The sequence below is a fragment of the Moschus berezovskii genome, chromosome 9 (genome assembly GCF_049115385.1).
Source record: "Moschus berezovskii isolate FMDL1 chromosome 9, NW_MosBer_1.0, whole genome shotgun sequence".
In the NCBI taxonomy this organism is placed as follows: Eukaryota; Metazoa; Chordata; class Mammalia; order Artiodactyla; family Moschidae; genus Moschus; species Moschus berezovskii.
Window position 1 is genome coordinate 20,133,854 of NC_142468.1, and position 27,835 is coordinate 20,161,688.

The 27,835-nt window shown below is 43.6% G+C and overlaps 1 protein-coding gene across 9 annotated transcripts in view; it reads right to left on the bottom strand.

The window, feature by feature from the left end:
• Window positions 1-20,044: 20,044 nt before the first annotated feature.
• The window catches only part of SIPA1L1 (signal induced proliferation associated 1 like 1), a 388,842-nt gene continuing 381,051 nt past the window's right edge, over window positions 20,045-27,835 (bottom strand). For 7 of the 9 annotated variants that reach the window (XM_088839488.1, XM_088839490.1, XM_088839489.1 and 4 more), the window contains 3 exons: window positions 26,692-26,806; window positions 23,233-23,317; window positions 20,046-22,071 (listed from right to left, as the gene is read on the bottom strand). In XM_088839488.1, the coding sequence (XP_088695614.1) occupies window positions 21,928-22,071; window positions 23,233-23,317; window positions 26,692-26,806 (344 nt within the window). In that variant the 3' untranslated portion in view covers window positions 20,046-21,927. Of the gene's footprint in view, window positions 22,072-23,232; window positions 23,318-26,691; window positions 26,807-27,835 lie in introns of all 9 variants that reach the window. The other 2 variants (XM_088839495.1, XM_055437158.2) reach the window with 2 other exon arrangements.

Genomic DNA, 27,835 nt, shown 5'->3' on the forward strand with positions numbered 1-27,835 from the left:
TCTGGGATGGGCGGCTCACCGTGCCCCAGCTGAGGACTTTCCTCAATGTTACTTCCTGCTGCTGCTTCCGGGCAGTTCTCTGGCAAGTTAAGCACTGGGGCCCAGCAGGCAGGCCGTGTGACTTGCAGGAGGAAACCACTTAGGGGATCAAGCTGACAAATCTCCCACACAAAATTAACCGGGGCTTGAAGCACAGGAGGCAGGGCCTCCAGGCTGCCTCCCATACCCCTAGACGGCAGGCAGAGGGTGTCGCAGCCCCGCAAACTGGAATTCTGGCACATGGCTTCCCTGGCAACGGAAGGGAGGCTGTCACCGTTGCTGCAGAAGCAGCTAGGGGACTTCCCCTAGAGCCCTGGGCACTGGCTCCCCGCCTTGGCGGACAGGCTGCCTGCTGGCTGGGGTTTACCGTACTGTGCCACTTCCCTGCCAGCCACCTCCTGACCACCCTGCTTACCCTTGTCCTTCTGGCAGTCCTCTGATGGCCTTTTCGAGGTTGAATCCTCATGCGTGCATGCGTGCATGCTCCTTAGGGTCTGACTCTTTGCGGCCCCCATGGACTGCAGGCTCCTCTGTCCATGGAATTTTCCAGGCAAGAATACTGGAATGGGTGGCCATTTCCTTCTCCAGGGCATCTTCCCAACCCAGGTCTTGAACCTGAGTCTCCTGCATCTCCTACCTTGGCAGGAGATTCTTTACCCCTGAGCCACATGGGAAATCCTTTGGAAGTAAGGGCTGCCTCAAATATATAACAAATCCTGCGTTCTCAGAACGTGAGGATGACCGAGGAAGCCTACTCTTTCTCGGTCCTTCAGAGGCCAGGACCCGGAACAAGTTGTCAAACTTTGCTGGGGTGTGTGGGTGGAGATTCTTGGACTTAGCGGGAAGGGGGCTGAGGTGATGGTTGACAGCCTCATCTCCTCCCATTCTCTCCTGATGGCACACCATGGCACGTGGACCCAGCGGGGGGTGAAGCAGTGTTAATCAGCTGGTGAACCTGAGGCATGTGGATGGGGGTGGTGAGAGAGCAGTGAGGAGTAATGGGGCCTCTCCGTCCAGCAAAGACACAGAAAACAGCCTGCCTTTGCCCCCATGACCACATGAGGAGGGAGGGAATTGTCCACAGGTGAAGTCTGTATTCGTGTTTTTATTTTTTCACAGCTCCTAATGAAACTTCTTCTAGTCGCTTAAATTGAGAAATAAGTGACCATATAACACCATGTTAATTTCAGGTATACACTATAATGATCCAATATTTGTATATTAGAAAATGATCACCACCAATAAGTCTACTTAACAGGCATCACTACATAGAGTTAAGCATTTTTTTTCTCATGAGAACTTTTAAGGTCTGCTCCTAGCAACTTTCAGATTCGTAAGGGAGTGTTATTACCTGTTGTCATGCTGTCACTATATCCCCATGACTTATTTATTATATATTTATTATATAACTGAAAGTGGGGATTTCTGTTGACCTCTCCACCCATTTCACCCACCCACCAGCCTCCACATCTGACAACCATCAATTGTTCTCTGTATGTTCAGGTTTAGGGGGAGGGGGCTTTTTGTTGCTTTTTAGGTTGTACGTATCAGTAGATCTCACTTTTTCCTTCCCTTTATGACTTATTGCACTCAGCATAATGTCTTTAGAAGTCCATCCATCTCATCTCAGATGGCAAGATTTCCTTCCTTTTTATGGCCTAGTAATATTCCCATCTTTTCACGGCTGAGCGACTGAACTGAATATTCCCATGTGCACGCACACACACATCCCACTTTTTCTTTGTCCATTCATCCATCCGTGGACACTTGCGTTGTTTCTGCATCTTGGCTGTTGTAAATAATGCTGCAGTGGATGTGTATATCTTTTCAAGTGAGTTGTTTTCAATTCCTTTGAATCAATACCAAAAACTAGAATTGCTGGATCATACGGTAGTTCTATCTTTAGTATTTTGAGGAGCTTCCATACTGTTTTCCGTAGTGGTTGCACCAGTTTACACTCCTACCAACAGAGGGACGTTCTTGTCAGTATTTGTTGTCTGTTGTCTTTTTGATAATAGCCATCCTAACAGGTGCGAGGTGATACCTCGTTATCATTTTGATTTACATATCTTTGATTAGTGGTGTTGAGCACCTTTTCATATACCTATGGACTATTGGTACATCATCTTTGGGGAAATGTCTATTAAGATCCTCTGCCCATTTTTTAAAGTTGAGATAGCATTTGTATATAACATTTTATGTTTCACGTGTATAACATTATGGGTCTATATCTGTATATGCTACAGCAGATCACACCAAAAATTTTGTTTCCATTCATCACCATACAGCTGATCACCTTTAGCCATTTCACCCATGCCCTCTGCTAACCACTACTGTTTTCTGTATCTACGTGTTTGTTTTTGTTTGGTTTGGCTTGTTCATTCATTTATTTTACTTCTGTTTTTTATATCCCGTGTATGAGTGAAATCATACAAAATTTGTTTTTCTCCATCTTCATTTATTTAGCATAATACCCTCAAGGTCCATCCATGTTGCTGCAAATGGCAAGATTTCATCTTTTTATGGCTAATATTCCATTACTATATATATATATAGTAGAAGAAGATCCGCTGGAGAAGGGATAGGCTACCCACTCCAGTGTTCCTGGGCTTCCCTTTTGTCTCAGCTGGTACAGAATCTGCCTGCAATGCAGGAGATCTGGGTTTGATCCTTTGGTTGGGAGGATCCCCGGGGTAAGGGAAAAGCTACCCACTCCAGGATTCTGGCCTGGAGAATTCCATAGACTGTGTAGTACACGGGGTCGCAGAGTCGGACATGACTGAGCAACATTCACTTTCATATTTATATGTATTCCCCACAACTTTATCCATTCGTCCATTGATGGATGCTTGGGTTGTTTCCATATCTTGGCTGTAAATAATGGTAAATATGGGAGTGCAGATATCCTTTCAGATTAGTGTTTTCATACTCTTTGGATAAATACCCAGAAGTGGGACAACTGGATGACGTGGTAATCTATTATGTTTTGGGAACCTGCATACTGTTTTCTATAGTGGCTTCACCGATTTCTTCTTGGTGTTGCTCTTGCCAGCAGTGTATGAGGGTTGCCTTTTCGCCACGTCCTCATCAATGCCTGTTATTTCTTGACTTTTTGGTAATAGCCATTCAAGCAGACATGAGGTGATAGCTCATGATTTCAATTTGCATTTTTCTAATTAGTGATGTTGAACATTATATTCATGTGTCTGTTGGCCATCTGTGTTTTTTTTGGGGGGGGGGATTTTCTATTCAGAAGATTCTCTGCCCATTTTTTCATTGGTTTGTTTGTTGTTGTTGGGTTGTATATGATGTGATGTGCTTAGTCACTCAGTCGTGTCCGACTCTTTGCAACCCCATGGACTGTAGCACACCAGGCACCTCTGTCCAAGGGGATTCTCCAGACAAAAATACTAGAGTGGGTTACCATTTCCTTCTCCAGGGGATCTTCCCGACCCAGGGATCGAACCCAGGTTTCCTGCATTGCTGGCAGATTCTTTACCAACTGAGCTACGAGGGCAGCCCCATTGAGTTCTATGAGTTCTTTATATACTTTAGATATTAATCCCTTATCAGATATATGATTTGCAAATATTTTCTCTGATTCAGAAAGTGGCCTTTTCATTTTGTAGGTGGTTTCCTTTGCTGTACAGAAGCTTTTTAGTTTAGAGAGCCCCTTGTTTAGTTTTGCTTTTGTTGCAAAAAAAATCGCTGAGACTGATGTCAAAGAGCTTACCCTGGATGTTTTCTTTTAGGACTTTTATGATTTCAGGTCTTATACTCAAGTCTTTTATCCATTATGAGTTAACTTTTGTATGTGATGTAAAATAGTGGTACAGATTCATTCTTTTTCATGTGATTATTAGTTTTCCTAACACCAGCTATTAAAGAAACTATCCATTCCCCACTGTATATTCTTGCCTCCTTTATTATAAGTTAACCATGTATGTGTGGGTTTATTTCTGGGCTATTTTTTCCCATTGATGTGTCTTGTGTTTTATGCCAATGCCATACTGTGTTATTGGAGCTCTGTAATAAAATTTGAAATCAGCATGATGCCTCCAGTTTTTTGATTCTTTAGCAGCCCTGATTTGCCTTTTCAGGGTCTCTTATGACACCATACAAATTTTAGGATTATTTATTCTATTCCTGTGAAAAATGCCATTGGAATTTTGACAGGGATTCCTTTGAATTTGTTGACTGCTTTGGCTGGTGTGAGAATTTTAACACTACTCTTCTAATCCATGAGCACTGAATATCTTTTCAACTGTGTCTTCAGTTTGTTCCATTAATGTCTTGTACTTTCTAGTGTACGTGTCTTTTACCTCCTTGGTTAAATTTATTCTGAGACATTTTATTCTTTTACGTAACTGTGTGTAGGATTGTTTTCTTAATATCTTTTGATAATTTGTTGTTGGTGTCATTAGAACCACAAAATGTTTGTGTGTGGATTTGTGTCCTGCAAATTTACTGAATTTTTTTATTAGTTTTAGTAGTTTTTTGGTGAAGTCTTTAGGGTTTTCTATATAATATGTCATTTTCATATGGTGATAGTTTTACTTCTGCCTTTCCCATTTGGATGCCTTTTGTTTCTTTTTATTGCCTAATTGATCTAGCAAGAACTGGCAATACTCTATTAAATATAAGTGGTGAGAGTGGGCATCCTTGTCTTGTTCCCGACCCTAGTGGAGACGCTTACAGCTTTTCAAAGTTGAGTCTGCAAACTGTGGGCTTGCCATATGTGGCCTTTATTATGTTGAGATATGTTCCCTCCATATCACATTGCTGAGAGTTATGATTAATGAACATGGAAAACTCCAAGGACTTTCTCTGCATATATTAAGTTAATCATATGATTTTTGTCCTGCCTTTTGCTAACGTGGTGCATAATAATGATTGACAGATTGTGGGTGTATCACGTTGTTGAACCGTCCTTGCATCCCTGGAATAAATCCCCCTTGATCATGATGTATGATCCTTTAAATGGAATGTTGGATTCTGTTTTCTAGTATTTTGTTGAGGACTTTTGTATCTGTGTTCATCAGGGATATTGATGAACATCTGTTTTGGGGATTATTGAGAAGGAAGCTGGTCCTGGTCTTTTGTATGTTAGGGGGTTGGTGGTTGCTGATTCAGTCTCCGTACTAGTAATGGATCTGTTCAGTTTTCTCTTTCTTGATGATTCAGTCTTGGTAGGTGGCTTGTTTTTAAGAATTTATCCATTTCTTCAAGGTGTCCAGTTTGTGGAGTGTATAATTTTTCATAGTAGTCTTTTATGAACCTTTGTATTTCTGTGGTATCAGTTGTAATGTTTCTTCTTTTATTTCTGATTTTAGTTCAGTCCTCTCTCTCTCTTTTTTTTTTTTTTTTTTTTTGATGTATCTGGCTATAGGCAATTTGGTTGTTTATGAACATGTTGTTTAATCTCCATCTATTTGAATTTTCTAATTTTCTTCTTGTAACTGATTTCTAGTTTTGTAGTTGTAAAAGATGCTTGATATGATATGATTATTTCTTAAATTTACTGACTTGCTTTGTGGCCCAACATACCTATCCTGGAGAAATGTTTCATGTTCACTTGAGAGAACATGTATTCTTTTGCTTTTGAATGAATTCTTATGTATCTGTTAGGTCCATCTTGTCTAATGTAACACTTAAGTTTTGGGTTTTTGTATCAATTTTCTGTCTAGATGATCTGTCCAATGATGTAAGTGGGGTTTTTAATTTTCTACTATTTTACTGCAATCTATTTTGCTTTTTAGGTCTGTTAATATTTGCCTTATATATTTAAGTGTTCCCAGGTTGGGTGCATAAGTATTTAAAAATGTTTTTGTTGAATTGATCCCTTTAGAGTTAAGTCAGGATCTTCTTTGTCTCATATTAAAGTTCATTTTAAAACCCACTTTGTCTGATTTAAGCATTGATATCCCACCCAGCTTTCTGTTTCCCATTTTCATGGAGTATCTTTTTCTATCCCTTCCTATTCTGTCTGTATCATTAAATCTGAAGTGAGAGTCTTGGAGGCAGCATATAGTTGGGTCTTGTATTTTCTTGGAGAATTTAGTCTGTCTATGTTAAAAGTTAAATAAGCAGGGTGACAATACACAACCTTGACGTACTCCTTTTCAGAGTACATCATGAGGAACGCTGGGCTGGAAGAAGCACAAGCTGGAATCAAGATTTCTGGGAGAAATATCAATAACCTCAGATATGCAGATGACACCACACTTATGGCAGAAAGTGAAGAGGAACTAAAAAGGCCTCTTGATGAAAGTGAAAGAGGAGAGTGAAAAGGTTGGCTTGAAGCTCAACATTTAGAAAACAAAGATCACGGCATCTGGTCCCATTAATTCATGGGAAATAGATGGGGAAACAGAGTCAGACTTTATTTTTCTGGGCTCCAAAATCATAGAAGATGCTGATTGCAGCCATGAAATTAAAAGACGCTTACTCCTTGGAAGGAAAGTTATGACCAACCTAGATAGCATATTAAAAAGCAGAGACATTACTTTGCCAACAAAGGTCTGTCTAGTCAAGGCTATGGTTTTTCCCGTGGTCATGTATGGATGTGAGAGTTGGACTGTGAAGAAAGCTGATCACCGAAGAATTGATGCTTTTGAATTGTGGTGCTGGAGAAGACTCTTGAGAGTCCCTTGGACTGCAAGGAGATCCAACCAGTCCATTCTAAAGGAGATCAATCCTGGGTGTTCATTGGAAGGACTGATGCTAAAGCTGAAACTCCAATACTTTGGCCACTTCATATGATGAGTTGACTCAATGGAAAAGACTCTGATGCTGGGAGGGATTGGGGGCGGGAGGAGACAGGGACAACAGAGAATGAGATGGCTGGATGGCATCACCGACTCGATGGACATGAGTTTGAGTGAACTCTGGGAGTTGATGATGGACAGGGAGGCCTGGCGTGCTGTGATTCATGGGGTCACAAAGAGTCGGACACGACTGAGCGACTGAACTGAACTGATGTACTTATTGTCATTTTGTTAATTGTTTTCTGGCTGTTTTGTAATTCCTGTTCCTTTCTTTTTCTCTTGCTTGCTTCCTTTGTAATTTGATTTTCTGTAGCGGTATGCTTAATTTCATTTCTTTCATCATTTGTGTATCTGCTCTAGGTTTTTGGCTTTGTGGTTTTAAAAAAAAAGATGTTTTACATTCCACATGTAAGTGATAACATGCACTAGTTTTCTTTCTCTATCTGACTTCACTAAGCATCTGTTAGACTCTTCAGGTTTATCCATGTTGACACAAATAGCAGAATTTTATTCTTTTCTATAGATGTTTATTCTTTTTTATGAATGTTTGGGTTCATTTGTGTGAGACCCTCTGATTTCTGTGCTTTGATACATTTCTTTTTTCAGGTTTTGGAAGGTTTTAGCTGTAATTTCATCAGATGCATTTTTGACCCATTTTTCTCTCTTCTTCTGGGACCTCTATAATGTGATTGTTAGTATGCTTGATGTTGTCTCAGAGATCCTTTAAACTGTTCTCATTATTTAAAATTTGTTTTTGTGGTTTTGATTGGGTGATTTTCATTATTCTACCTTTCAGATCGTTTATGCATTCTGTATCATCTAGTCTGCTGTTAGTTCCTTCTAGTGCATTTTTTCACTTCAGTTATTCTTCAGTTCTGAGTAGTTCTTTTTAATATTAATGAATTCCTTGTAAACATTTTTACTATTTTCTCTAATTCAATTAGTATTCTTATAACTAATGCTTTGAACTCTCTAGCTGGAAAATTGTTTGTTTTTTTTTAAACCTGTTATTTGACCTGAGTTTTTGTTTTGTGTTTCATAATTTTATTTATTTATTTATTTTTTTGGCTGTGCTGCTCCAGGGCACGTGGGATCTTCCCAGAACCGGGGACTGAAGTCACGTCTCCTGCATTGGCAGGTGGATTCTTTACCACTGAGCCACCAGGGAAGCCCTGGTATATTGTTTATTTCTGTTTTGCTCATTGTTTTCTCAGGGGTTGTCTCTTTTCTTTCAACTGAAACAAATTCTTCTGTCTTCTCAGTTTGCTTAACTTTCTGCGTGTCTATGACATTAGGTAAAACAGTTGCCCATCCTGGTCTTGAGGGGTGTCCCTGTATAATCTTTGTGTGTTCCTAGAGTCTTTGGGTCTACATGCGCATGGGTCTTGTCCTCTTCAGGGTGGGCTGGTAGCTATCACCTTGGTAGGAGATAGGACTGGAGATGGAAGGGCTATGGCCAGAGCCAGATATGAGCAGGTCTTCTCTGCTCAGAGGCCAACACCACCCTGTTGGGGGGTAGGGTCAGGTCCCAAGCTGCTGAAACAAAGGCACAGAAGACAAGGTCCAAGTTGACTTCATTCCCTCTAAGTGTGTGCTCTCTTCCCTCCAAGCACTGGCAAAAGGGAAGCATTGCTGGAGCAAGAGGAGCCACAGTGGGTGTCTGACATGGATGTGGGTGCAGGCTCTGGCAATTCCAGCACCAATCAGAGCTCTGGACCACTCCCAACCCTCTGCCTCTGTGAGCACCAGCAATGGACACCCTCACCTCGTACAGATGCTGTGCCAGGTCTGAGATGCTTCCACCACTCAGCTCCCTCAAGGGTACTCCCCTTGACTGCCACAGGCCTTGCCCCCATGTGGAGCTGCACCAACAGAGCAAGTGTGGGCTGGAGTGGGTACTCAACTCAGGCTGGGTGTGTGTGAGGGCAGTCACGGGAAACCCACAGGGAACTGGCAGAGTCCTGGATAGTTTCAATCTGCTTCTTCTGCCTTCTTTCAGGAGTAAGCGTGTGCATGCTTTTCATAGCAGAATCTAAATTTCTTATAGCTCCACTGTCAGTCCCTCTATTCTCAAGCCAGCCAACTACTCTAATGGCAGAAAATAGAGGAACTAAAGAACCTCTTGATGAGGGTGAAAGAGGAGAATGAAAAAGCTGGCTTAAAACTGAACATTCAAAAAACTTATATCAAGGCATCTGGTCCCATCAGTTCATGGTGAGTAAAAGCGGGAAAAGTGGAAGCAGTGACAGATTTTATTTTCTTGGGCTCCCAAAATCACTTTGGACAGTGACTACAGCCATGAAATTAAAAGACACTCCTTGGAAGGAAAGCTATGAGAAACCTAGACAGTGTATTAAAAAGCAGAGACATCACTTTGCCAACAAAGGTCCTTGTAGTCAAAGCTATGGTTTTTCCAGTAGTCGTGTATGGATATGACAGTTGGACCATAAAGAAAGCTAAGCACTGAAGAACGGATGCTTTAGAATTGTGGTGCTAGAGAAGACTCTTGAGAGTCCCTTGGACTGCAAGGAGATCAAATCACTCAATCCTAAAGATAATCAACCCTGAATATCCATTGGAAGGACTGATGCTGAAACCAAAGCTCCAATACTTTGGCCACTTGATGCAAAGATCCCCATGCTGGGAAAGATTGAAGGAAAAGAGAGAAGGAAGAGGCAGAGGATGAGATGGTTATATAGCATCACCGACTAAGTGGACATAAGTTTGGGCAAATTCTGGGAGATAGTGAAGGACAGGGAAACCTGGCATGCTGCAGTCCATGGGGTTGCAAAGTCTGACACAACTGACTTAGTGACCGAACAACAACAAAAGGTAATTCATCCTCCCAGTGGCAAACCCTAGCATTGGGGTGTGAAATGTGGGAATCAAATGGCTCACTCCCCAGGAGGCCAGTTTCCCCTCCTAGGGGTGCAGGTCCTGACCTGATTTCTTCTCTTCCCTTCCTATAGCCTTGGTTGCATATGCGTCTCTCTGCCAATCTCCAGTTTGCCTTCAGTGAGAATCACTCCAGATGTATCTTTAATGTGTTCATGGAAGGGAGGTGAGCTCTGCCATCTTGATCTCCCTCCCTCTTTTTTCTTAACTTTTGACATTTTGTAATGTAGGCCTAGGTGTGGGTTTCCATGGGTTCATCTTATTTGAGACTCTCAACTAAGATATATGTTTCCTTATCCAGGTTAGGAAACTTTTCTGCCATTATTTCTTCAAAAAAGTTTTCTTCCTCTTCTCTCTCCTTCTCTTGGGGCCCTTAAAATACAAATGATGGTCCACTTGACTTTGTCCCATAAGTCCCTTAAGCTACTTTTAGTTTTGGCTGCTCTGATTGGGTGAGTTCTACTGCCCTGTCTTTGAGTTCAATGATCTTTTTCTCCGCATCACCTGTGTGTCAAACCCCTCTACTGTGTTTCTCGGTTCAGTAACTATTCTTCCACTCTGTGACTTCTTGGTATTTCTTATATGTTCCATCACTGAAATTGATGAAATTTCAATTTCATCACTGAAATTCTCACTTTGCTCATGCATTCTTCTCCCAAGCTTCATAAGCACCTCTAAGACAATATATTTGACGTCTTTATCAGGCAGATCACCTATCTCCATTTCATTCAAGTCTTTTTCGGAGGTTTTACCTTGCTTTTTCATTTTGAACATTTTCCTTTGTTTCTTCATCCTTCTTGACTGTGTTGGTTTCTGTGCATTAGATAAAGCAGCTACCTCTTCAGTCTTTAAGGAGTGGCCTCGTGTGGTGGATGAACCTTACTGTTCTACCCTGTCCTATTTCGCAGAGCAAACCTTTATGATTGTCCAAGATGCTTTTTAAATTTTAAACAGGCTCTAATAGTTGAGGGTGTGAAAAGATCTGCCAGTATTCTAAAGATGAGGATTTCAGTCAGCACCTCTGCTCTGGCTAATTGGAAGCCAGACCTTCAGGCAGCAGCTTTTAAATTGTGCAAATATACCTCTCTACAGGGAAGACTGGGGATGGGCATTTCACCCTGCGCTGAAACTTGCTAGCTAGTTAAGAACTATTTCTTTCTCTCTTTCTTTTTTTGCTGCCAATCCATTGAACCCATGAACACGAGTTCCATTGGCCACTGGATCCAGGCAATCAAGGGGCATCCCCTGGGTAACAGCCATAAAGACAGAGTACCAGATATAAAAACTGGGGCATCAGATACAGACTCCATTCCCGGAGATAATGGTGCTCTGGAGAACAGCACGGGGAGACTGTGAAGATAGTGCCTGTCTCCCAAGGTCTCTGGAGAGGATTAGAGTTGGCCATTAGAAGTGTGTTTAATTAGAAGCTACCCTTCAGGCTTTAACTAGGAAGACAAGCCAACAGGCTTCTTTCACAGAAAGGCTGGGCGCTTCCACCTGTCACCTCTCTGCTGTGCCCTGCAAATGAAAGCCAGGTAAGAACTCTTTCTCCATTTGTTAGTCTTGTGGTTCCCATGAACATAAACTCCACTGGCCACCCAAGGTAGGAGACATAGTGGAGTCTCCTGGGCAGCGGCCACAAAAAGCAGGGGTGCTGGACAAGGGTATAAGCTCCTTTCTGGGAGATGCTAACCAGTTGGAGCAAAGCAGAGGGAAAACACAAAGATATCAATAGTAACAGCTGCCTCCCATCTTTGCAGAGTACTTCAGCAGACCCCTAGATGTGTGAGTTAAGTTAGATGCCTGCTCCTCAGGCCACTGCCTTCAAAGTAAAAGTGAAGTTGCTCAGTCATGTCTAACTCTTTGCGACCCCATGGACTGTAGCCTACTAGGCTCCTCCGTCCATGGGATTTTCCAGGCAAGAATACTGGAGTGGGTTGCCATTTCCTTCTCCAGGAGATCTTCCCAACCCAGGGATTGAACCCGGGTCTCCCACATTGTAGGCAGACACTTTACTGTCTGAGCCACCCGGGAAGTTCTTAAGATAAGACCTCAAGGCCATTGCCTTAAGATAAGCTAAAAAAACCTCTGGGTGCTTTTCAGTTGTCAGCCTCACATGATCCATTTAAGGACTGCTTCTCACTTCACTATAGCATTGTGAGTCTTGTGGGCACAAGCCCCATTGCCTTTCAAAGCTAGATGTTTTGGGGATTCATCTCTAAGGCACAGGTCTTAATGATTTGGGAGCCAAAAGCAGTGTCCAAACCCTTGGCTCCATGGGGAGAAGCTCAGGTTTGTGAGTTTCCTCCTGATCCTGTGCTGCAGGGCGGGTGTATAGTGAGACGTGTCCAGCCTCTCCTTCCCATGTGGAATTTTCTCATTTGCCTGATGTGTAGGAGTCATTCATCTAATCTAGTGTGGGGTTTTGGATTTGGTGTGTTCAAGGGAGGAAGCAAGTTCAGGATCCTCTTCCATTGCCATCTTGAACTGGAGCCTTGTATTCTGGTATAGAGGATTTAAGGTAGAATGGCTCTAAACCCATGGGAACCAGACGAGAAGAGGCCTATGGGAGAAAAAGACGGTGCATATTCTTTGACCAGCCTCTCCCTGAGAAGTAGGGTGTGTCTGTTTCCCCTCCCCATGACTCTGGGCTTGAGAAAACATGGGCAAGTGACAGTAAGCAATTTTTAGACCTGCCTTTTAAGATGACTGGCCCTGTCCACCTTGGTCTCTTGGAGCTCTGAGTACCATGTTAACAACCAACCACTGTGCTAGAAAGAAGACAGGTAGAAACTCTGAGACTATGGAAAGGGGAGCTAGCCCTGCTGGGCTCAGTCTTCCACTTTTCCCACTGAGGGACAGGAATGTGAGTGAAGTCACATTGGGCTTTCCGAGCCATTCCAGCTGAATATGCCTGAGTCACCCCAGTTAATGCCACGTGGAGGTGAAGAATCACCCAGCTGAGCCCTGCCCAAACTCCTGACCCGTGAAATGGTACATAATACATTAGTGGTGGTTGGAACTACTAGGTATGAAGCAGCTTAAGTGGCCATAGATAACTAGAACACTGGCTGAAGGAAGAGAGCCTGGTCAGTAACACCGACTCCCAGGTGTCCTGTTGCAGCCTTGGCAGGCAGTGGGGAGGATTGGACTTTTGCCTAGGTTTATACTTGGGAGCTGAGCTTGTTTTGTTCTTCTCAGTCTGTCGCTTTAGCAAACAGACTGCAAAGACCTTGGGCATGGTTTTCCAACAGATGGGTTTAGAAGTATAAGCTGAAAGTCTCTTCTTTGACTTTCAATTGCTAAAAACAGGGACCAACTTTGAAATCCATGACTTCTATCTGCTCGCTGGTAAAGATACAAAGCTGGTAGCAGGTTATTACAGCAACATCAGTAATGAGATGTGATTAGACCAGGGTGTAAAGTTAACATTGTTGCAGTTTATCCTAAGGAGGGAAGAGTGTTAGATACAATATTTAGAAGTTGGTTTTAAAACAAAGATTTTAATTGGCTTCCACTAAGCCAATGCTTCTCGGTTTAAAAAAAGGAAAAACTGGGAGTAGGGTGAGGTGAGGCTGAGAATTCTCAACCACTTTACAAATGGCTGCCCAAAAGATAACTCTATCCTTTTGGCTCTGCCTACTGAGGAGCGCCAAGGTGTCCAGGTATCTCAAGCCAGATGACCCCTTTGCCTGTAACACCTGGCATTAACATGCCATCACTTTATTCAGAAGAGCTGGCCAAGAATTTTTGAAAGCTGAGAGGAGAGTTTCTCAGAATGGTTCAGAAGCCATCCATGCCATAAATACTTGGAATGCTTATTAAAGTGAAGCTTCTGTCTCCACCCCAAACCTAATACTAAACCTTTGAGCTTGGAGTCCAGGAATTGGAAATTGGACCACCTCTCCAGGTGGCACTGATGCATTCTTAAGTCTAGGAACCATTGGTATAGCTTCTCAAAGCCCCTTTACCTCCAGATTTGGCCTGCGATTAGATGAAGATGTTTCTCTGAATTGAAACTTTTGGGGAGGCCGTCTCTGTTTCTTTGGTGTGTATTTTCATTTTTGGCAGCATTAGGTCTTTGCTGCTGTGTGAGGGCTCTCTGGCTGTGGCAGCAGGGGCTAGTCTTGGCTGCGGTGTGAGGGTTGCTCATTGTGGTGGCTTCTCTTGTTCTGGAGCCCAGGCTTTAGGCATGTGGGATTCAGTAGTTGTGCACAGGTTTATTTGCCCTGCAGCACGTGGAAACTTCCGGGAGCAGAGATCAAACCTGTGTCCCCTGTATGGGCAGGTAGATTCCTAACCACTGGACCCCCTGGGAAGTCCAGAACATCTGTGTTGGCTGCTGAAGCACTTTAAAGTTTCCTCTCTGCCAAAGGGTCCCCAGGGGAGGTGGTTTCCTTGTAGTCCTCTGGCTTTTAGGGACACTCTGTTGTCTTCCCTGGCTCCTAGCCACCCTCCCCCACCCCCACAACTTATAGCCCAGTGTCTGTGATGCTTATTTTCTAGATCCCTTTGGCGCAATGATCTATGCAACCCGGTCATGCAGGGAGCCCATAGGTTGGGAATAACACACCTGAGAAAGTACAGATTATGTACTGGCTCTGAAATTAGAGGCCTAGGTCTAAATCCCCGCTCTACCATTCACCAGATATTCTACTGCAAACAAGTGATTTGATCTCTCTAGGCTTCAGTTTCTTATTTTTGTAAAGTGGCCAAAATTAAAGCTATTATAAGTAGTCAGTGAGCAAATACATATATGGCAATTGTCTTTAATGCATATTATGTGATTAAATTGTGGAACGGAAGGGGCTGGAAACCATGGCACATGAGGACACATTGAGAGAATACAGAATTCTTATCCTGGGGAAGAAATAATATTGGGAAGACTTGATATTTTTCAACATATTGATCATTATTACCTGGGAAGGGAAATTTATATTTGTGTAATTCAAAATGGTAGGGCTGGGGGTAGTTGCAAAAATGAAAGGGAAATGGATTTTCCCTGAATAAAACGAAGCAGTTTTTCAGAAGAGGAGGAAATGTAAAGATAAAATATTCTATGTCAGGAAGTAGTGAGCTTCCCATCACTGGATGTATTCAAACCCACCCAGGTACCTTAACTTGTGGCTGGGTGATGAAGAGATTGACTACTGGGAAGGGACGTAGAAATGTAACTTTGAAGATCCCTTTCCACCTTGAGTCTATGACCCCAAGTTTATTTAAAGAGAGCAGAATCTACTAGAAAAGGTGATGAGATGGCATCTTTGCAAAATGGTTCCTGGCCTCACTTAATTCTTGGCTTCAAGCCCAGGAAACCACTTAATCACCATTGATCAACTAACTTGGAGACATAATCTTTTTCCTATAACTTGCATCCACCAATCTGTTTTTTCTACCCCCTAGAACCACAGAGATCAAAGCTGGCTTCTCCTTCACACCACAGTGTCAAGTATTTAAAGATAATGATCAGTAGTTCTGTATCCCTGAACCCCTCTGTCCTCCACCGGATCTTTTCTCTTTTGGGGTAGAATTGCTTGTTCCCAGTGCCTGTATATGAAATTCAATGTTCATACTCCAGCTGAATCTTTAATATTAAACTAGACTGCATTTGCAGTGCATGTTTTAATAGGCATATCCTCATTAATTTGATATACCCAGGTGTCTCAGTGGTAAAGAATCTACCTGCTAATGTAGGAGGCACAGGAGACGTGGGTTTGATCCTTGGGTCAGGAAGATCATCTGGAGGGAGGACATGGCAACCCACTCCAGTATTCTTGCCTGGGAAATCCCATGGACAGAGGAGTCTGAAGGGCTACAGTCCGTGGGGTCAAAAAAGTCAGATACATGCATTAATTAATCTGTGCCTACATAGGTTTGAATTTATCTTTGTACTAACTACAACAGAAGAGTTTGCTAAGCATATTCATTGTCTTAAGATTGTGGAGCAATGCTAAAGTGGCTTAAGAGAAGTAACTTGTTCAAATACCCCTAAGCTCCTCAGAAAAATTACTAGGTCATTTACAAATCCATTCCCATTCTTCACTGTGACAAGGGACCAAAGAACTGCCTCCAGGCAAATTTATTAATAAGCTACTGCTAGCTTGCTACTGGGAGAAGGAAATGGCAATCCACTCCAGTATTCTTGCTTGGAGAATCCCGTGGACAGAGGAGCCTGGAGGGCTGCTGTCCATGGGGTCGCACAGAGTTGGACACGACTGAAGCAACTTAGCATGCATGCATGCGTTGGAGAAGGAAATGGCAACCCACTCCAGTATTCTTGCCTGGAGAATCCCAGGTACAGAGGAGCCTGGTGGGCTGCCATCTATGGGGTTGCACAGAGTCGGACACGACTGAAGCGACTTAGCAGCAGCAGCTTGCTGTTTGGACTTGAATAAAACTCCTTTCTTAAATTTGTTTTCTCAGAGCTTAGATTCCCAGGAACACAGAATAGGTGAGGGTAGGAACACAGAATAGGTGAGGGTAGGGGTGTGGTGGGAGTGCCTGTGTGCAGTGGTGGGGGCTAGGCTTGGTGAAAGAAATGACTCTCTTGGGTTTGGCACGAGCGATCTGGAGGCATGCACTCAGATGTCCACCTACCCACCATCAAGTTACATAAATGTGTGCAGTGAGTTGGAGGTATGAGGGCAGTAGGGAGTGGAGGTGTCAGTGCTGAGTGACAGAACCCACACCCTCCCAGACATTTATACTTTTGCCTAGGCAGCTGGATTTGATTGATGGAGAGCCATTTTGTGATTCTTTTCCTACATGCTGAGTTATAGAGATGTATAGGAGAAGTGCTGTTGGGTGGGCTCATTAGAGATTCCTGCATGCCTGCTAAGTCGCTTTGGTTGTGTCTGGCTCTTTGAGATGCTATGAACTGTAGCCCACCATGCTCCTCTGTCCATAGGATTCTCCAGGCAAGAATACTGGAGTGGGTTGCATGCCCTTCTCCAGGGGATCATTTGGACCCAGGGATTGAAATTGTGTCTCCTGTATCTCCTGTGTTCACAGGCAGGTTCTTTACCACCAGCCTCGTTAGAGATTCAGGGCACTTTGGTTAAGGAGGGATGCCTGCATCCCTAGAACATGAGATGAGCCCTGTTAAGGAATGCATTTAACAATACACAGTAAGATACCCAAAGCTTTGGGGATTTTGCCCAGGAGACCCATAGGTCCTGAGACAACTTGGAGGATAAAATGAACAGCATGTATTTGAAGGTGGGGCTGTTCTGGCAGAGCAGCTCTTTAAGGGGCACAGTGAGGTGCTCATTTAGAGAAAGTAACGGAAGGACGTTTGAGACAAGCATGTTCACAGGACCAAAGGCAAGCATGGAGAAGACTGATGAGAGGCGTTATGAGAGGCAGGGAAGGGGAAAGCTCTCTTGGGTCCCAGGTATGGCTCAGATTTCCTAAGGCATGAAAGGGGAGATGTTGGATTTTTAAGGATGGAGGACCAGAAGGGCTACTCTGACAAGGAAACAAAGGAGCATGACACTGGCAGACTCTCTCCACTGGGGAGACGAGGGAGGTGAGAGGAAAGGAGAGCGGTGAGGGGACAAAGCTGCAACTAAAACCAAGGTTACGATGATCTCCGAAAAGGCAGCCAGTGTCAAGTCTCTGAGCTGCAGTCTACCTGAAGCACACACAGAAAAGAGCAGCCCTTTCCTTCTCTCTGGACACTGCTGCAGAAAACGGGCTGGGATGCAGCAGAGGGTTTAGGTCAAGATTTCTGAAGTTTGGAGCAGGTACAAGGGCAACCGGGAAATTTGCTGTCTAGTAACTTTTAGGTTTGATAGGTTCTTGGAGATTAGGGTGAGAAGGCTGGGCTGAATCTGGACGTTCGTGACTGGGATTCAACGCTCCCAGCCTGGGGCTGAGTCTCCCAGTCTTTCTATGCCTGTGAGGACACACTGTGCATTTGACTGAAGGTTCTCCCACTGGCTCCCAAGTTCAACCTCTCTAAGCTCTCAAGATCACCAAGGTCATTCCTTGCTGACCTGGTAAGTGGTCTCTTATTATTCATGGTGGTCAGGACATTCCAGTCATGTTCAAGTAACATATAAATTTAAAATAGTCAAATGGCAGCAAGTTTCATGCAAAGGAGGCTCTAAATTATCTTTTAGTAGAAAAAGAAAGTTCTTTATTTTGCCTAAAATCTCTTTATCTATAACTTGTTTCCTCCTGCAACTGGTGTCAGCCAACCTGTCAAAATAATACTCAGGTGTCTGGACATGGTTAACATATTATTAACTGGGGGATTTTTGCAAAAAACTAATGCCTGTGGGTTGGCGATTTGTTATGTAAGTGAATATTGAAACGTCTCCAGTCAATAACATTTGGGTAACAAAAGACATTAATACATCCCTGGTTAGTAATGAGTTAAGAGCCTTGTACTGTAGCATCTATTTAATTACTAATGGGCATGAATATTAATATTGTTAATACTATTCCTCAAAAACCCTGCTTCTAAATCATCACTTGGAAGTTGCAAACAATATTAAGCTCTCACTCCAGACCTGCTCAATCACAGACCCTGGGCATGCAACCTGGGGACCCATGTTTTACACAACCCTCCAGGTGATGGTGATGCAAGCTCCAGTTTGAGAGTCCCTGTTCTAAAACACGCCGCAAAGGATTCAAAGCGCCTGACCAACGTTAAGCAGAGTGGACAAACTCATTCTGGCTCTTCCATCCTTCTCCGATTAACATGTCAGGACTCTCTCCTAGAAAAACAACATAAAAGCCTTAACATATTGGAGACGGAGGACAGTGAAAGACATGTTTATTGAGTGCCTTGAATTTGCCAGCCACTGGCTTTACACACGATCCCACTTAATCCTTAAAATAATAACTTTACCAGATAGGAAACTGAACTCAAAGCTATCAGGTAATTTACCTGAAGACACCGCTACTACATAATGGACGGGGTCCACGTGCATGCTCAGCTGTGTCTGACTCTGTGACCCTTTCTTTGGACGGCAGCATGCCAGGCTCCTCTGTCCATGTGATTTTCCAGGCAAGAATACTGGAGTTGGTTGCCATTTCCTCCTCCAGGGGACCTTCCCGGCCTAGGGACTGAACCCATGTCTCCTGCGTCTCCTGTATTGCAGGCGGATTCTTTAATGCTGAGCCATCAGGGAAGCGCAGATCGGATTTGAGTCCAAGCCAAATGTCTTTATTAGAGTATGTTGATCCCTTATGGACAGCTCAGTAGTGGCGTAATTCATACAGGGAAAAGGTAACCAATAATACTGTGCTATTATTCTTTTAAAGTAACACAGCTCATCTAACAATGGCCAAGTCTTCACTGTTTAAGCCCATTTCTGACCAAAGTGGGTCACCACGCACTTTAAGCTCCCTTTTGCTCCTTCTGGGAGACAGCACCAGGGAGCTACACATATCCACTGTGCGACTGCAGTCTGTTCAGGCCATTGTTCCCCATCAGCCAGAGGCAAATGGCCTCAGCTTGCTGGGCCGATTTCTTTTGCTCTTGTGTTACCATTTATATCTCCACCCACAGAGTTAGTAATCCAACCCAACCCCATCTGTTTACCACCTGCAGCAGATTCAAGAGCACAACCAACCGGCTCCTCCAGTCAGCTCAGAAGATCCTCCGTCAATGTAGGTCCATGGCGCTTTCTCCCAGAAACCGGCAACCCACACCCAAGCCCTTCAGAAACAGCGTGTAAACCCTCTAAACCGGGTAAAACAAAACAAACAAGCAAACCCCCCTGCTTTTTAATTTGCTAATTGGGGTGTCCTGTGGCCCCCACTCTTAGTTTGTCTTATAATTCCAGAATTTGTAGAACTGTCGAACCAAATAAAAGGAAGAAACTGTGTCTGCTGCCAATTAGCTGCACCACTGGAGAGGAACAGTGGCATGGCAGATTTTAAAAATTTGGTTCCATTTGGCTTTGGAATGCATTATGATTTTTTCAGCAGATTAACTTTCCTAATTACATTTTGCACAGTCTAATATTAACAGGCATTTGTATTCCCTGAGCATATAACATCTAACATTGAGAGCTGGGGAGATGCAGTAGACGAGTCCAAAAATGTGTTGGTCTCAGGGAATGACAATGTTGGTATGGAAAATCCACATATGGATAATGAAGAGGGAACTAATTATAAAGTGCTCTGCAAATATTAAATCATAAGCAGAAAAGGCACATCAGGAATTCTCTATGGATATGTGAATAGAGAGTAAAAAGAACTTCAAATTCTAAAAGGGACAAACTTTCAAGAATCATCTTGGGTGATATGGAGTGTGATGGAAAAATAAGGATACAAGGAGGGTCAGTGAGATATACTGGGTGGTCTTTCAAATACTACCTCAAGCAATAATACCAAGGCGTTTTAAAAGAGTGTTTAAAATGAATTTTATTATTTGAATTTTACAAGTAGTCTTTAAAGGCTTCAAACAAGAACTCTGTTGCAAAACTCTAATAAATAGCTTGCCCCAAGTCCCCAAACAAAATGTAAGACAAAATAAAAACTAAACTCAGAAGGATAAGCAAGACTTCAGAATGCTTGGATGTTAGTGCTATTTCTCATTTACAAAGAGATATCAGGCAATGTACAATCTCCTTCATACAAGTCAAAGAGAGAAAGAGACAGACAACTGAGATCTTTACAAAGCACTCCGAAATCTTCCTATTTCCATGAGAGAAATGTCACCAGAAAGAAAAAAAATCCCATAAAGAAGCCACAATTATGAATGAAACTGCAGCATAAAAGTGTGGTGATGCGGGTTGGGGGAGAAGAGGGGAACTCCACCCCATTTTTTTTTCAGGGATGGAGAGAGGACTGGGTGGAGATTATTTGGGGCAGGGAACTTCAGAGCAGATACCGCTGGATTGCTGAACATTCTCTTAGACCAGAGTCACCAGTGAAGGGCGCAGGGGACAATTTGGCGACAACTGTGAAGGCAAGAAACAAGGCCACCAGGGGCTCCCGGGGCCTCTCAACACTAGTGACCCAGTGTCTCTGTTCTGTGCAGGACCAAGAGCCGTGGAACAGTGGCCAGGGGCCCAAAGCAGCTCCATCAGTAGACAAGAAAAGTAGCGCGCCAATCACTTCTGCAGCAGAACCCTGTAGCTGGCCACACAAGGATGCAGGAAATGCTGGGCGGAAATTGTACACTGGGACATGCAGGTCTCAAAAGGCCTTTCCATCACCACAGTCATTGCTCCTAACAAGTAAGTATTAAAGTTCACAATTCAACATTCATTTTTTTCCTAGTTACAAATGCTGGTAAAGTCTTGCTTTGGAGAGAAGGATTTACTAGTTCATCAGTAAGATCATTTTGAACGAGCTAAAAATACAATTTTGCCACATTGATAACTTTAAAAATCTCAAACAGAAACTATCCTTTTGACCATAAATGCATACAAATCTTAAGATTTTTTTAGTTTGGAGGAATTCTGTAACCAATTACTGTTTGGACCCACGAAGTGTCAGAAAGGCTGATTCTAATACAGAAGGACTCACTTAAGCCAAACAAAGGGCTCCGGCTCAGAGGAGCACACAGCACCTAGGACCATTTTCCCAGGGAAAGGTAGGAAGAAGTAGTGATGTCATAATGCAAGATGGAAAAGGGGCGTGGCCTGCAGGCTCCGTCTCTGCCTCTCTCTGGGTCACTGATTTGTTAAGTAACCCCAATCCTGCTGATCTCTGTAAGACAGGGACAGATATCACTAGCTCATGCACAAGCCATTTGAGGGAGGCAGGCATTTTCTGAAAGCACCTCCCTCCCCAGGCATTTTTAGCAACAAAGGTAAGGAAATCCCCCTCCCCAAATAAGCAGTTTTTAAAAACTTTATTTTCCTAGGAACAATGACATTTGTCAGGATAACAAAGGAAAGCTTGGGTTACCTGAAATAGATAAGAAAGAGCTGATGGAAATAGAGGCAGATGGGCCAGTGTCGGGGGGTTGGGAGGGTCCTAGGCCCAGCTTCTTTTTAAATACATAACAGATAAAGATATTGTGCAAAAAAATAAAGACATTCACATTTTAGCAGTTAAACTTTTATTTTACTTTTTTAAAATTTTTATTTACCTTTTTCATTTTCTTTTCTACAAAAGGCAGATAATGATTGTTGATCTGCAATTGTCAGGCGGTGCACTCCCCAGAAGGGGGCAAAGTCGGACACTGGGGCGGGAGCTCAGAGGATGCCTCCAAAGGCGGGACTAAGGGGAAGGCAACCCCTCGGCCGCCTCTTCCGGCCTAGCTCATGTCGATGGTGTTGAAGACCCACTCCGTGAACTTCTTCAGCTTGTCCGAGGCGTTCTGGGACTCCTCCTGCAGCCTCAGGTTGTCCTCTCGCAAGTGCTGAACCTCGGCCTGAAGGTGAGCTTTGTCTTCTTTTTCCTGGGAGGGCGAGCAGAGCAGGAGAACTAAGAGGGTGGTCCCACTCTGCCCAGCTGCTAGGCGTGGCTGTGGATCTGTGTGCACCCTTCACTCCACTAAAGAGCTGACAAAGGGCCTGGCGTTGGGTCTTAATTATTGACTGGCGGATTTCTGCAGGAACTAAAGCCTATGGCTGGCAATTTTTATTCTGGCCGACCCAAAATTATTTCACTGACACTCTGCAGGTTATTACATTCAATAGTTACACCTGACACACCTGTAAAGTCTTTTCCAGCACCGTGGGTTTCATTTTCATGTTCCATATCAGAATCAATCACTAAGGTTTTTGGTCTTTTTGCTGGTCTAATAGGCACATCGTCTGAATCAGAACTATATTCTGAAGAACTAGTATCTTCTGAGATGCTAGTATGTGTGTCGCTAGGACAATCAGGGACAGTATCGGCATAAAATTCACTGAAAAATTCTTCCTCACTCAATTACGCAGTGCATCATTTTTGAAAATTTTATGGAAATAAACTTGCATTTATAATATACACAAGGTTGGAACAAAAACCTAACAGAGCAAAATGTGAATGACAATGACTAACTTGTATATGGTGATGTTAACTGCATCACTCTAAAAAATACTGACACATCCCTGGTCAATAGTATGTTAAGATGTCCTCACCCAGGGAACAGGACTTCCAGAGACAGCTACTACAGGTTTATTTTGGAATGTAAATACATGAGTGCATAGTTTAATGTCTCAAGCTATAAGGGCTGTCTTACATTCTAGGTGACTGATCTAGGGGCTGCTGTCTTAATAATGTAAAGTCACTCAAGAAAGGAACAGCAACTGGTTCTTTTGGTGCAAGAGCCTGAATAACACTAAGGATGTGTGTGTGCACTGGGAGACTGGGATAGGGCCCAGAGGGGGCTGGCTGAGGTTTAAAGGCATTTTCCAAAAAAGGGAATGCTTTTTCTGTATGCACATGACAATGAAAGCCTTCTTGCACTACGCATGTCAGTGGGAACCAAGCTTCAAGCAGACCCCTCAAACGTGTGTATTGAGAAAGCAGGGAGAACGCCCACAACTTATTCCACTGAAACTGTTGACAAAGGGCTCTCTCAGTTCAAGGCAGCTTGCGTGGACAGGATAACCTGCTTGGAGAATATGTTTACCTTCTTCAGATCTTCTCGAAGCATCTTCAGCATACCTTCCAGCTGGTCCACTTTAGAAGCCAGAGTGGGAGAGGAATCTTTACTGCTGGGAACAAGAGACAAAAGACCATGTAGGCAGGAGTTCTCCATGGCTGGGTTTGTCTGGTGTTTCTTTTGTTTTTTTTAAAGGACTTGGCTGTATTTATAAAATGGTTTTCAATGTCAAATTACTCAGTATGGTGACACAATGTACATTTTCATTTTTAAAAAAGGGAAATGGCAGTTTTAACAAAAGGTAATACAAGCGTGAACTATAGCCAATCAATAGCTTCCTTAAAGATTCTGCATCTTTGTGACAAAAAGAATACGGGACAATAAATGAAAATGGTCTCTTTGGCAGCACAAGAGGGGCTTTCTGGCAGATACACTGTCAAACAGTGAAAGGGATCTCTTTAGTGGCCTTAAGAAGAGAGTTCCTCCTCTGTGTGTACCTGCTGGGGGTGGGGGGCAAGGTCAGTTCAGGCCCTATCTTGGGGCAACCTAGGTGAGTAAAGCCTGTGGCCACTCAACCCAGTGGCAGCTACGTTATTGTGTCCATCTCTTAAGACTAAATATCTTTAAATATTTAAAAAATATGACGACATCTTTCAGAAGTTTGTCATATGCATGTGTGCTCAATTGCTCAGTTGTGTTGACTCTTTCCAACCCCATGGACTATAGCCCACCAGGCTCCTCTGTCCATAGGATTTTCCCAGGCAAGAACACTGGTGTGGGTTGCCATTCCCTCCTCAAGGGGATTTTCCCCACCCAGGGACTGAACCTGGGTCTCCTGCATTGGCAGGTGAATTCTTTACTACTAGTGTCTTAAGTTCTTCACTATTATGATCAGCAAACTCTAAGGCCCACAACTTTCTCCCATTTCATTTCAGTGCTAAAAATGCTTCTAAGCCAGTGATCACCAAAAAGAGAGGAGGCGAGCGGGAAAGAAACACGTGTAACTGGCTGGACAGACCACACAGCTGGGCAAGGGCCGGGAGACCTATCAACTCTTCTTCACTGACTCTTCTCTACATGAATTCAAGCCTCCAAAAGTTTCTGGGTGAATTCTATCCAAAGACACCACCTCAGCCTCCCACAAACAAAGAGTCTGAAGGCTCCCATGGAGACAACAGGCAGCTGCCTCTTTCCAGAGGTCAAGGGGGGAAGAGCTGGCGACTGAATGAACTCTTGGCATCATGAAATAAGAGGTACTTTATATTTTGTTTTTTAATTAAAAAAGTTTCTAACACCAAAAACATTCCATGCCACCATGCGCCTGTTGTAGATGTAGAATTAGCAGAAGACATGGACACAGCTTATTTAAAGTAAATTTACTTTAAAAATCAAAAGTTCAAGTTAGAATTTCCTGACCTAAAATAATCTCTGTCCATGTCTTCTGCTTATTCTACATCAGCAGGCCCAGCATGGATGCCACAAGACTGTAAATAAAATGGAATGATAATGATCTCCCAACTTCTAAGGCAGGATGACCAATTAAAACCTGACAGTGAATGGATTTTAAAAGGGAAGTGGTCAGCTGAAATCCACAACCTCACAGGCCAGTCTGGATGCGTTGGAAAGCCAAAGATGTGACAGAATAAGAGTGGTTCTGAACAGAAAACACTGATGCTGGGGCACGACTATCCTTCACAAGCCATTGAGTCCACTCCCCCCCATCTCGGGAGGGCTGACGTGGCCACGGCAGGTTGTCAGTAACTCTCAGTAGCCTATCTTGACTTCTGAAGGTTTGCAAAGATAAGTTCTGTGTCTGTGACTGTACTGATCAACTTTAAAAACATTAAACTCCATTTGCATTTGCTCATCCACACTGAACAAAGACCCAGTCATCACCCTCATCTTAGGCTTCTATAGATCCTGCTGCTGCTGCTGAGTCACTTCAGTCGTGTCCGACTCTGTGCGACCCCATAGATGGCAGCCGACCAGGCTCCGCCCCTGGGATTCTCCAGGCAAGAACACTGGAGTGGGTTGCCATTTCCTTCTCCAATGCATGAAAGTGAAAACTGAAAGTGAAGTCGCTCAGTTGTGTCCAACTCTTTGCGACCCCATGGACTGTAGCCTACCAGGCTCCTCAGTCCATGCAATTTTCCAGGCAAGAGTACTGGAATGGGTTGCCATTTCATTCTCCAGGGGATCTTCCCAACCCAGGGATCGAACCCAGGTCTCCTGCACTGTAGGCAGACGCTTTACCGTCTGAGCCACCAGGGAAAGTACTGTTTAATAACCCTTTCTCACGAGAACAGTCTTTGCTCACTCAGACTTCTCTTCACCCTAATAAGGGACATTTAGGGCTCTCCTCTTTTAAAAAGTTCCCAACAGCCAAATTAACCACCACTTTACCTCCCTAACTGTCCCAACAACAGGATAAATGAAGCATCTGTCTGTTACACTCACAACAAAAGATCCATTACTCTGATACTTTCTCTGTGAAGAGGGTTTCCTTACAGACTTGCTTAAGAAGTCTTCAGGCGCAAGTCCCCAGTATATCTGTGCAATCTATGCCAACCTCCCTCTTCCCGTTACTGGCTGTTTCTGACCAAGTTTTATAGATACCCGGATTCTTGTTGTTGTTTAGTCACTAAGTTGTGTCCAACTCTTTGTGACCCCATGGACTGCAGCCCACCAGGCTCCTCTGTCCCTGGGATTTCCCAAGCGAGAATACTAGAGTGGGCTGTCATTTCTTTTTCCAGGGGATCTTCCCAACCCGGGGATAGAATCCGTGTCTCCTGCTTGTCAGACAAATTCTTTACCACTGAGGCACCTGGGAAGCCCACACCTGGATTCTTAATCATCCTCAAAAGGTTTTAAGAGATTTCAAACTGATGAAATTATTCTGTATCAAGGAGGGCTTACTACGACTGTTGGGATGCTTTTACATATAGAAACATCACACATTTATCCAACAGCTTCACCATTTGCAAACTGGCAGGAAAGTGAAAAAGTCAGCCTCTAATAGGAGAAGCCAGAGTCCATATTCTTAATTCAGTTATAGCTTTTCTTACTTATTTTACATAAATCTTACGTAGGTCTAAAGCAGAATGTTGGGAGTTGCTAAGATGCAGGCTCATTTACAAGCATGACCTACTGACAGCTTCAAAATGGACAGACTCAAAGACGAAACGCATAGGAGCCCAAGGATGTTTAGCACAATTTCTCTTACTTAATAAACCCTGAGGGCATAAATGTATTATGGCATTAAATAATGAATACTCATAATGATGACTTTAAGTCATCAAGAACAGTTTAAGGGTGTTTAGAGTATTTGGCTACAAAGCAGTCTAACTAAAAAGTGAAACGTCTGGCACTGCAGTGATGAGCTTCTCTCAGGTGTGGCCTCCGCCGCCCCTTCCCCATGCCTGCTCTCTGACACTAGTGGGGGAGACACATGGTGTAGAGTGGCGCCCTCACCACCGGGTGACTAACCTGCTGTATGACTTCATCTGGACAAGGGCCTGGTCCTCAAGCTGGTCACTGTTGGATGCAGCACTCAGAGGCCGATGGTTTTCATCACTAGCAGCAAAGAACGAGGCTCTCTGGACTAGAGAGGAGAGGAGAAACCATTCAGCACTGTGGAACCACATCCTGGGCCCTCTCTGTCAAACCATTCAGCACTGTGGGACCACATCCTGGGCCCTCTCTGTCAAACACCAAGAAATGACCGACACGCACAGTCAGACCTAATCACGGGGCAAGAATGCATTGGAAACTTAATTTTTCCCTTGTAGGAAATTTTCTTTTTTTTACTGTTTTAACTGGAAGAGGATAGTAACATTATGAATTCTCTTTTAAAAATAGTTTCTGTGACTTGATTTCTGTTCTAGCTTTTCCCTTGCTTATAAAAGCTGCATTCTATTGTTTCCCTGGAAACAGGCCTTGTGCCAAATTTGCAGACCAATGCTTTCCACTCGGTGACAGCACAAAATATATTAAAGAGGTAGTACTGAGCTTCTTGAAGTATGTTTTCCAAAAAGACTCCTGGCTACCTTGGTGGGCTTTAGCTTAGGTTCACACCACCTGTTTCAAAAAACACTCACTTTAAGCCTGAGCCAAGAAACAAAATCAAGTTTTAGAAGTTTTTCTCATTAAAAAAACAAAACTTCTTTGCAGCAACATGGATGGACCTAGAGATTGTTATACTGGGCTTCCCAGGTGGCACAACTGGTAAGGAACTTGCCTGCCAATGCAGGAGACATAAGAGACCTGGGTTCGATCCCTGGGTCAGGAAGATCCCTTGGAGGAGGGCATGGCAACCCACTCCAGTATTCTTGCCTGGAAAACTCCCATGAACAGAGGAGCCTGGAGGGCTATACCGTCCATGGGGTCCCAAAGAGCTGGACATGACTGAGAGACTAACAACAATGACAACCGTTAGGTCCACATGGACAGCATCACTTTGTTTTTTCTATTTCAGCAGATCAGGCCAGCACTTATCTAATAAGGGCCTGCATTTAAAGGGCCACTGGCTTAACGCAAGCACTTGCCAGTGGGCTGATTGGGGATGAAACAGGCAGAAAGTACACGCCATCACTCCCCTGAGAGATGAGTGAGAAGGGCAGAGGGGCCGGAA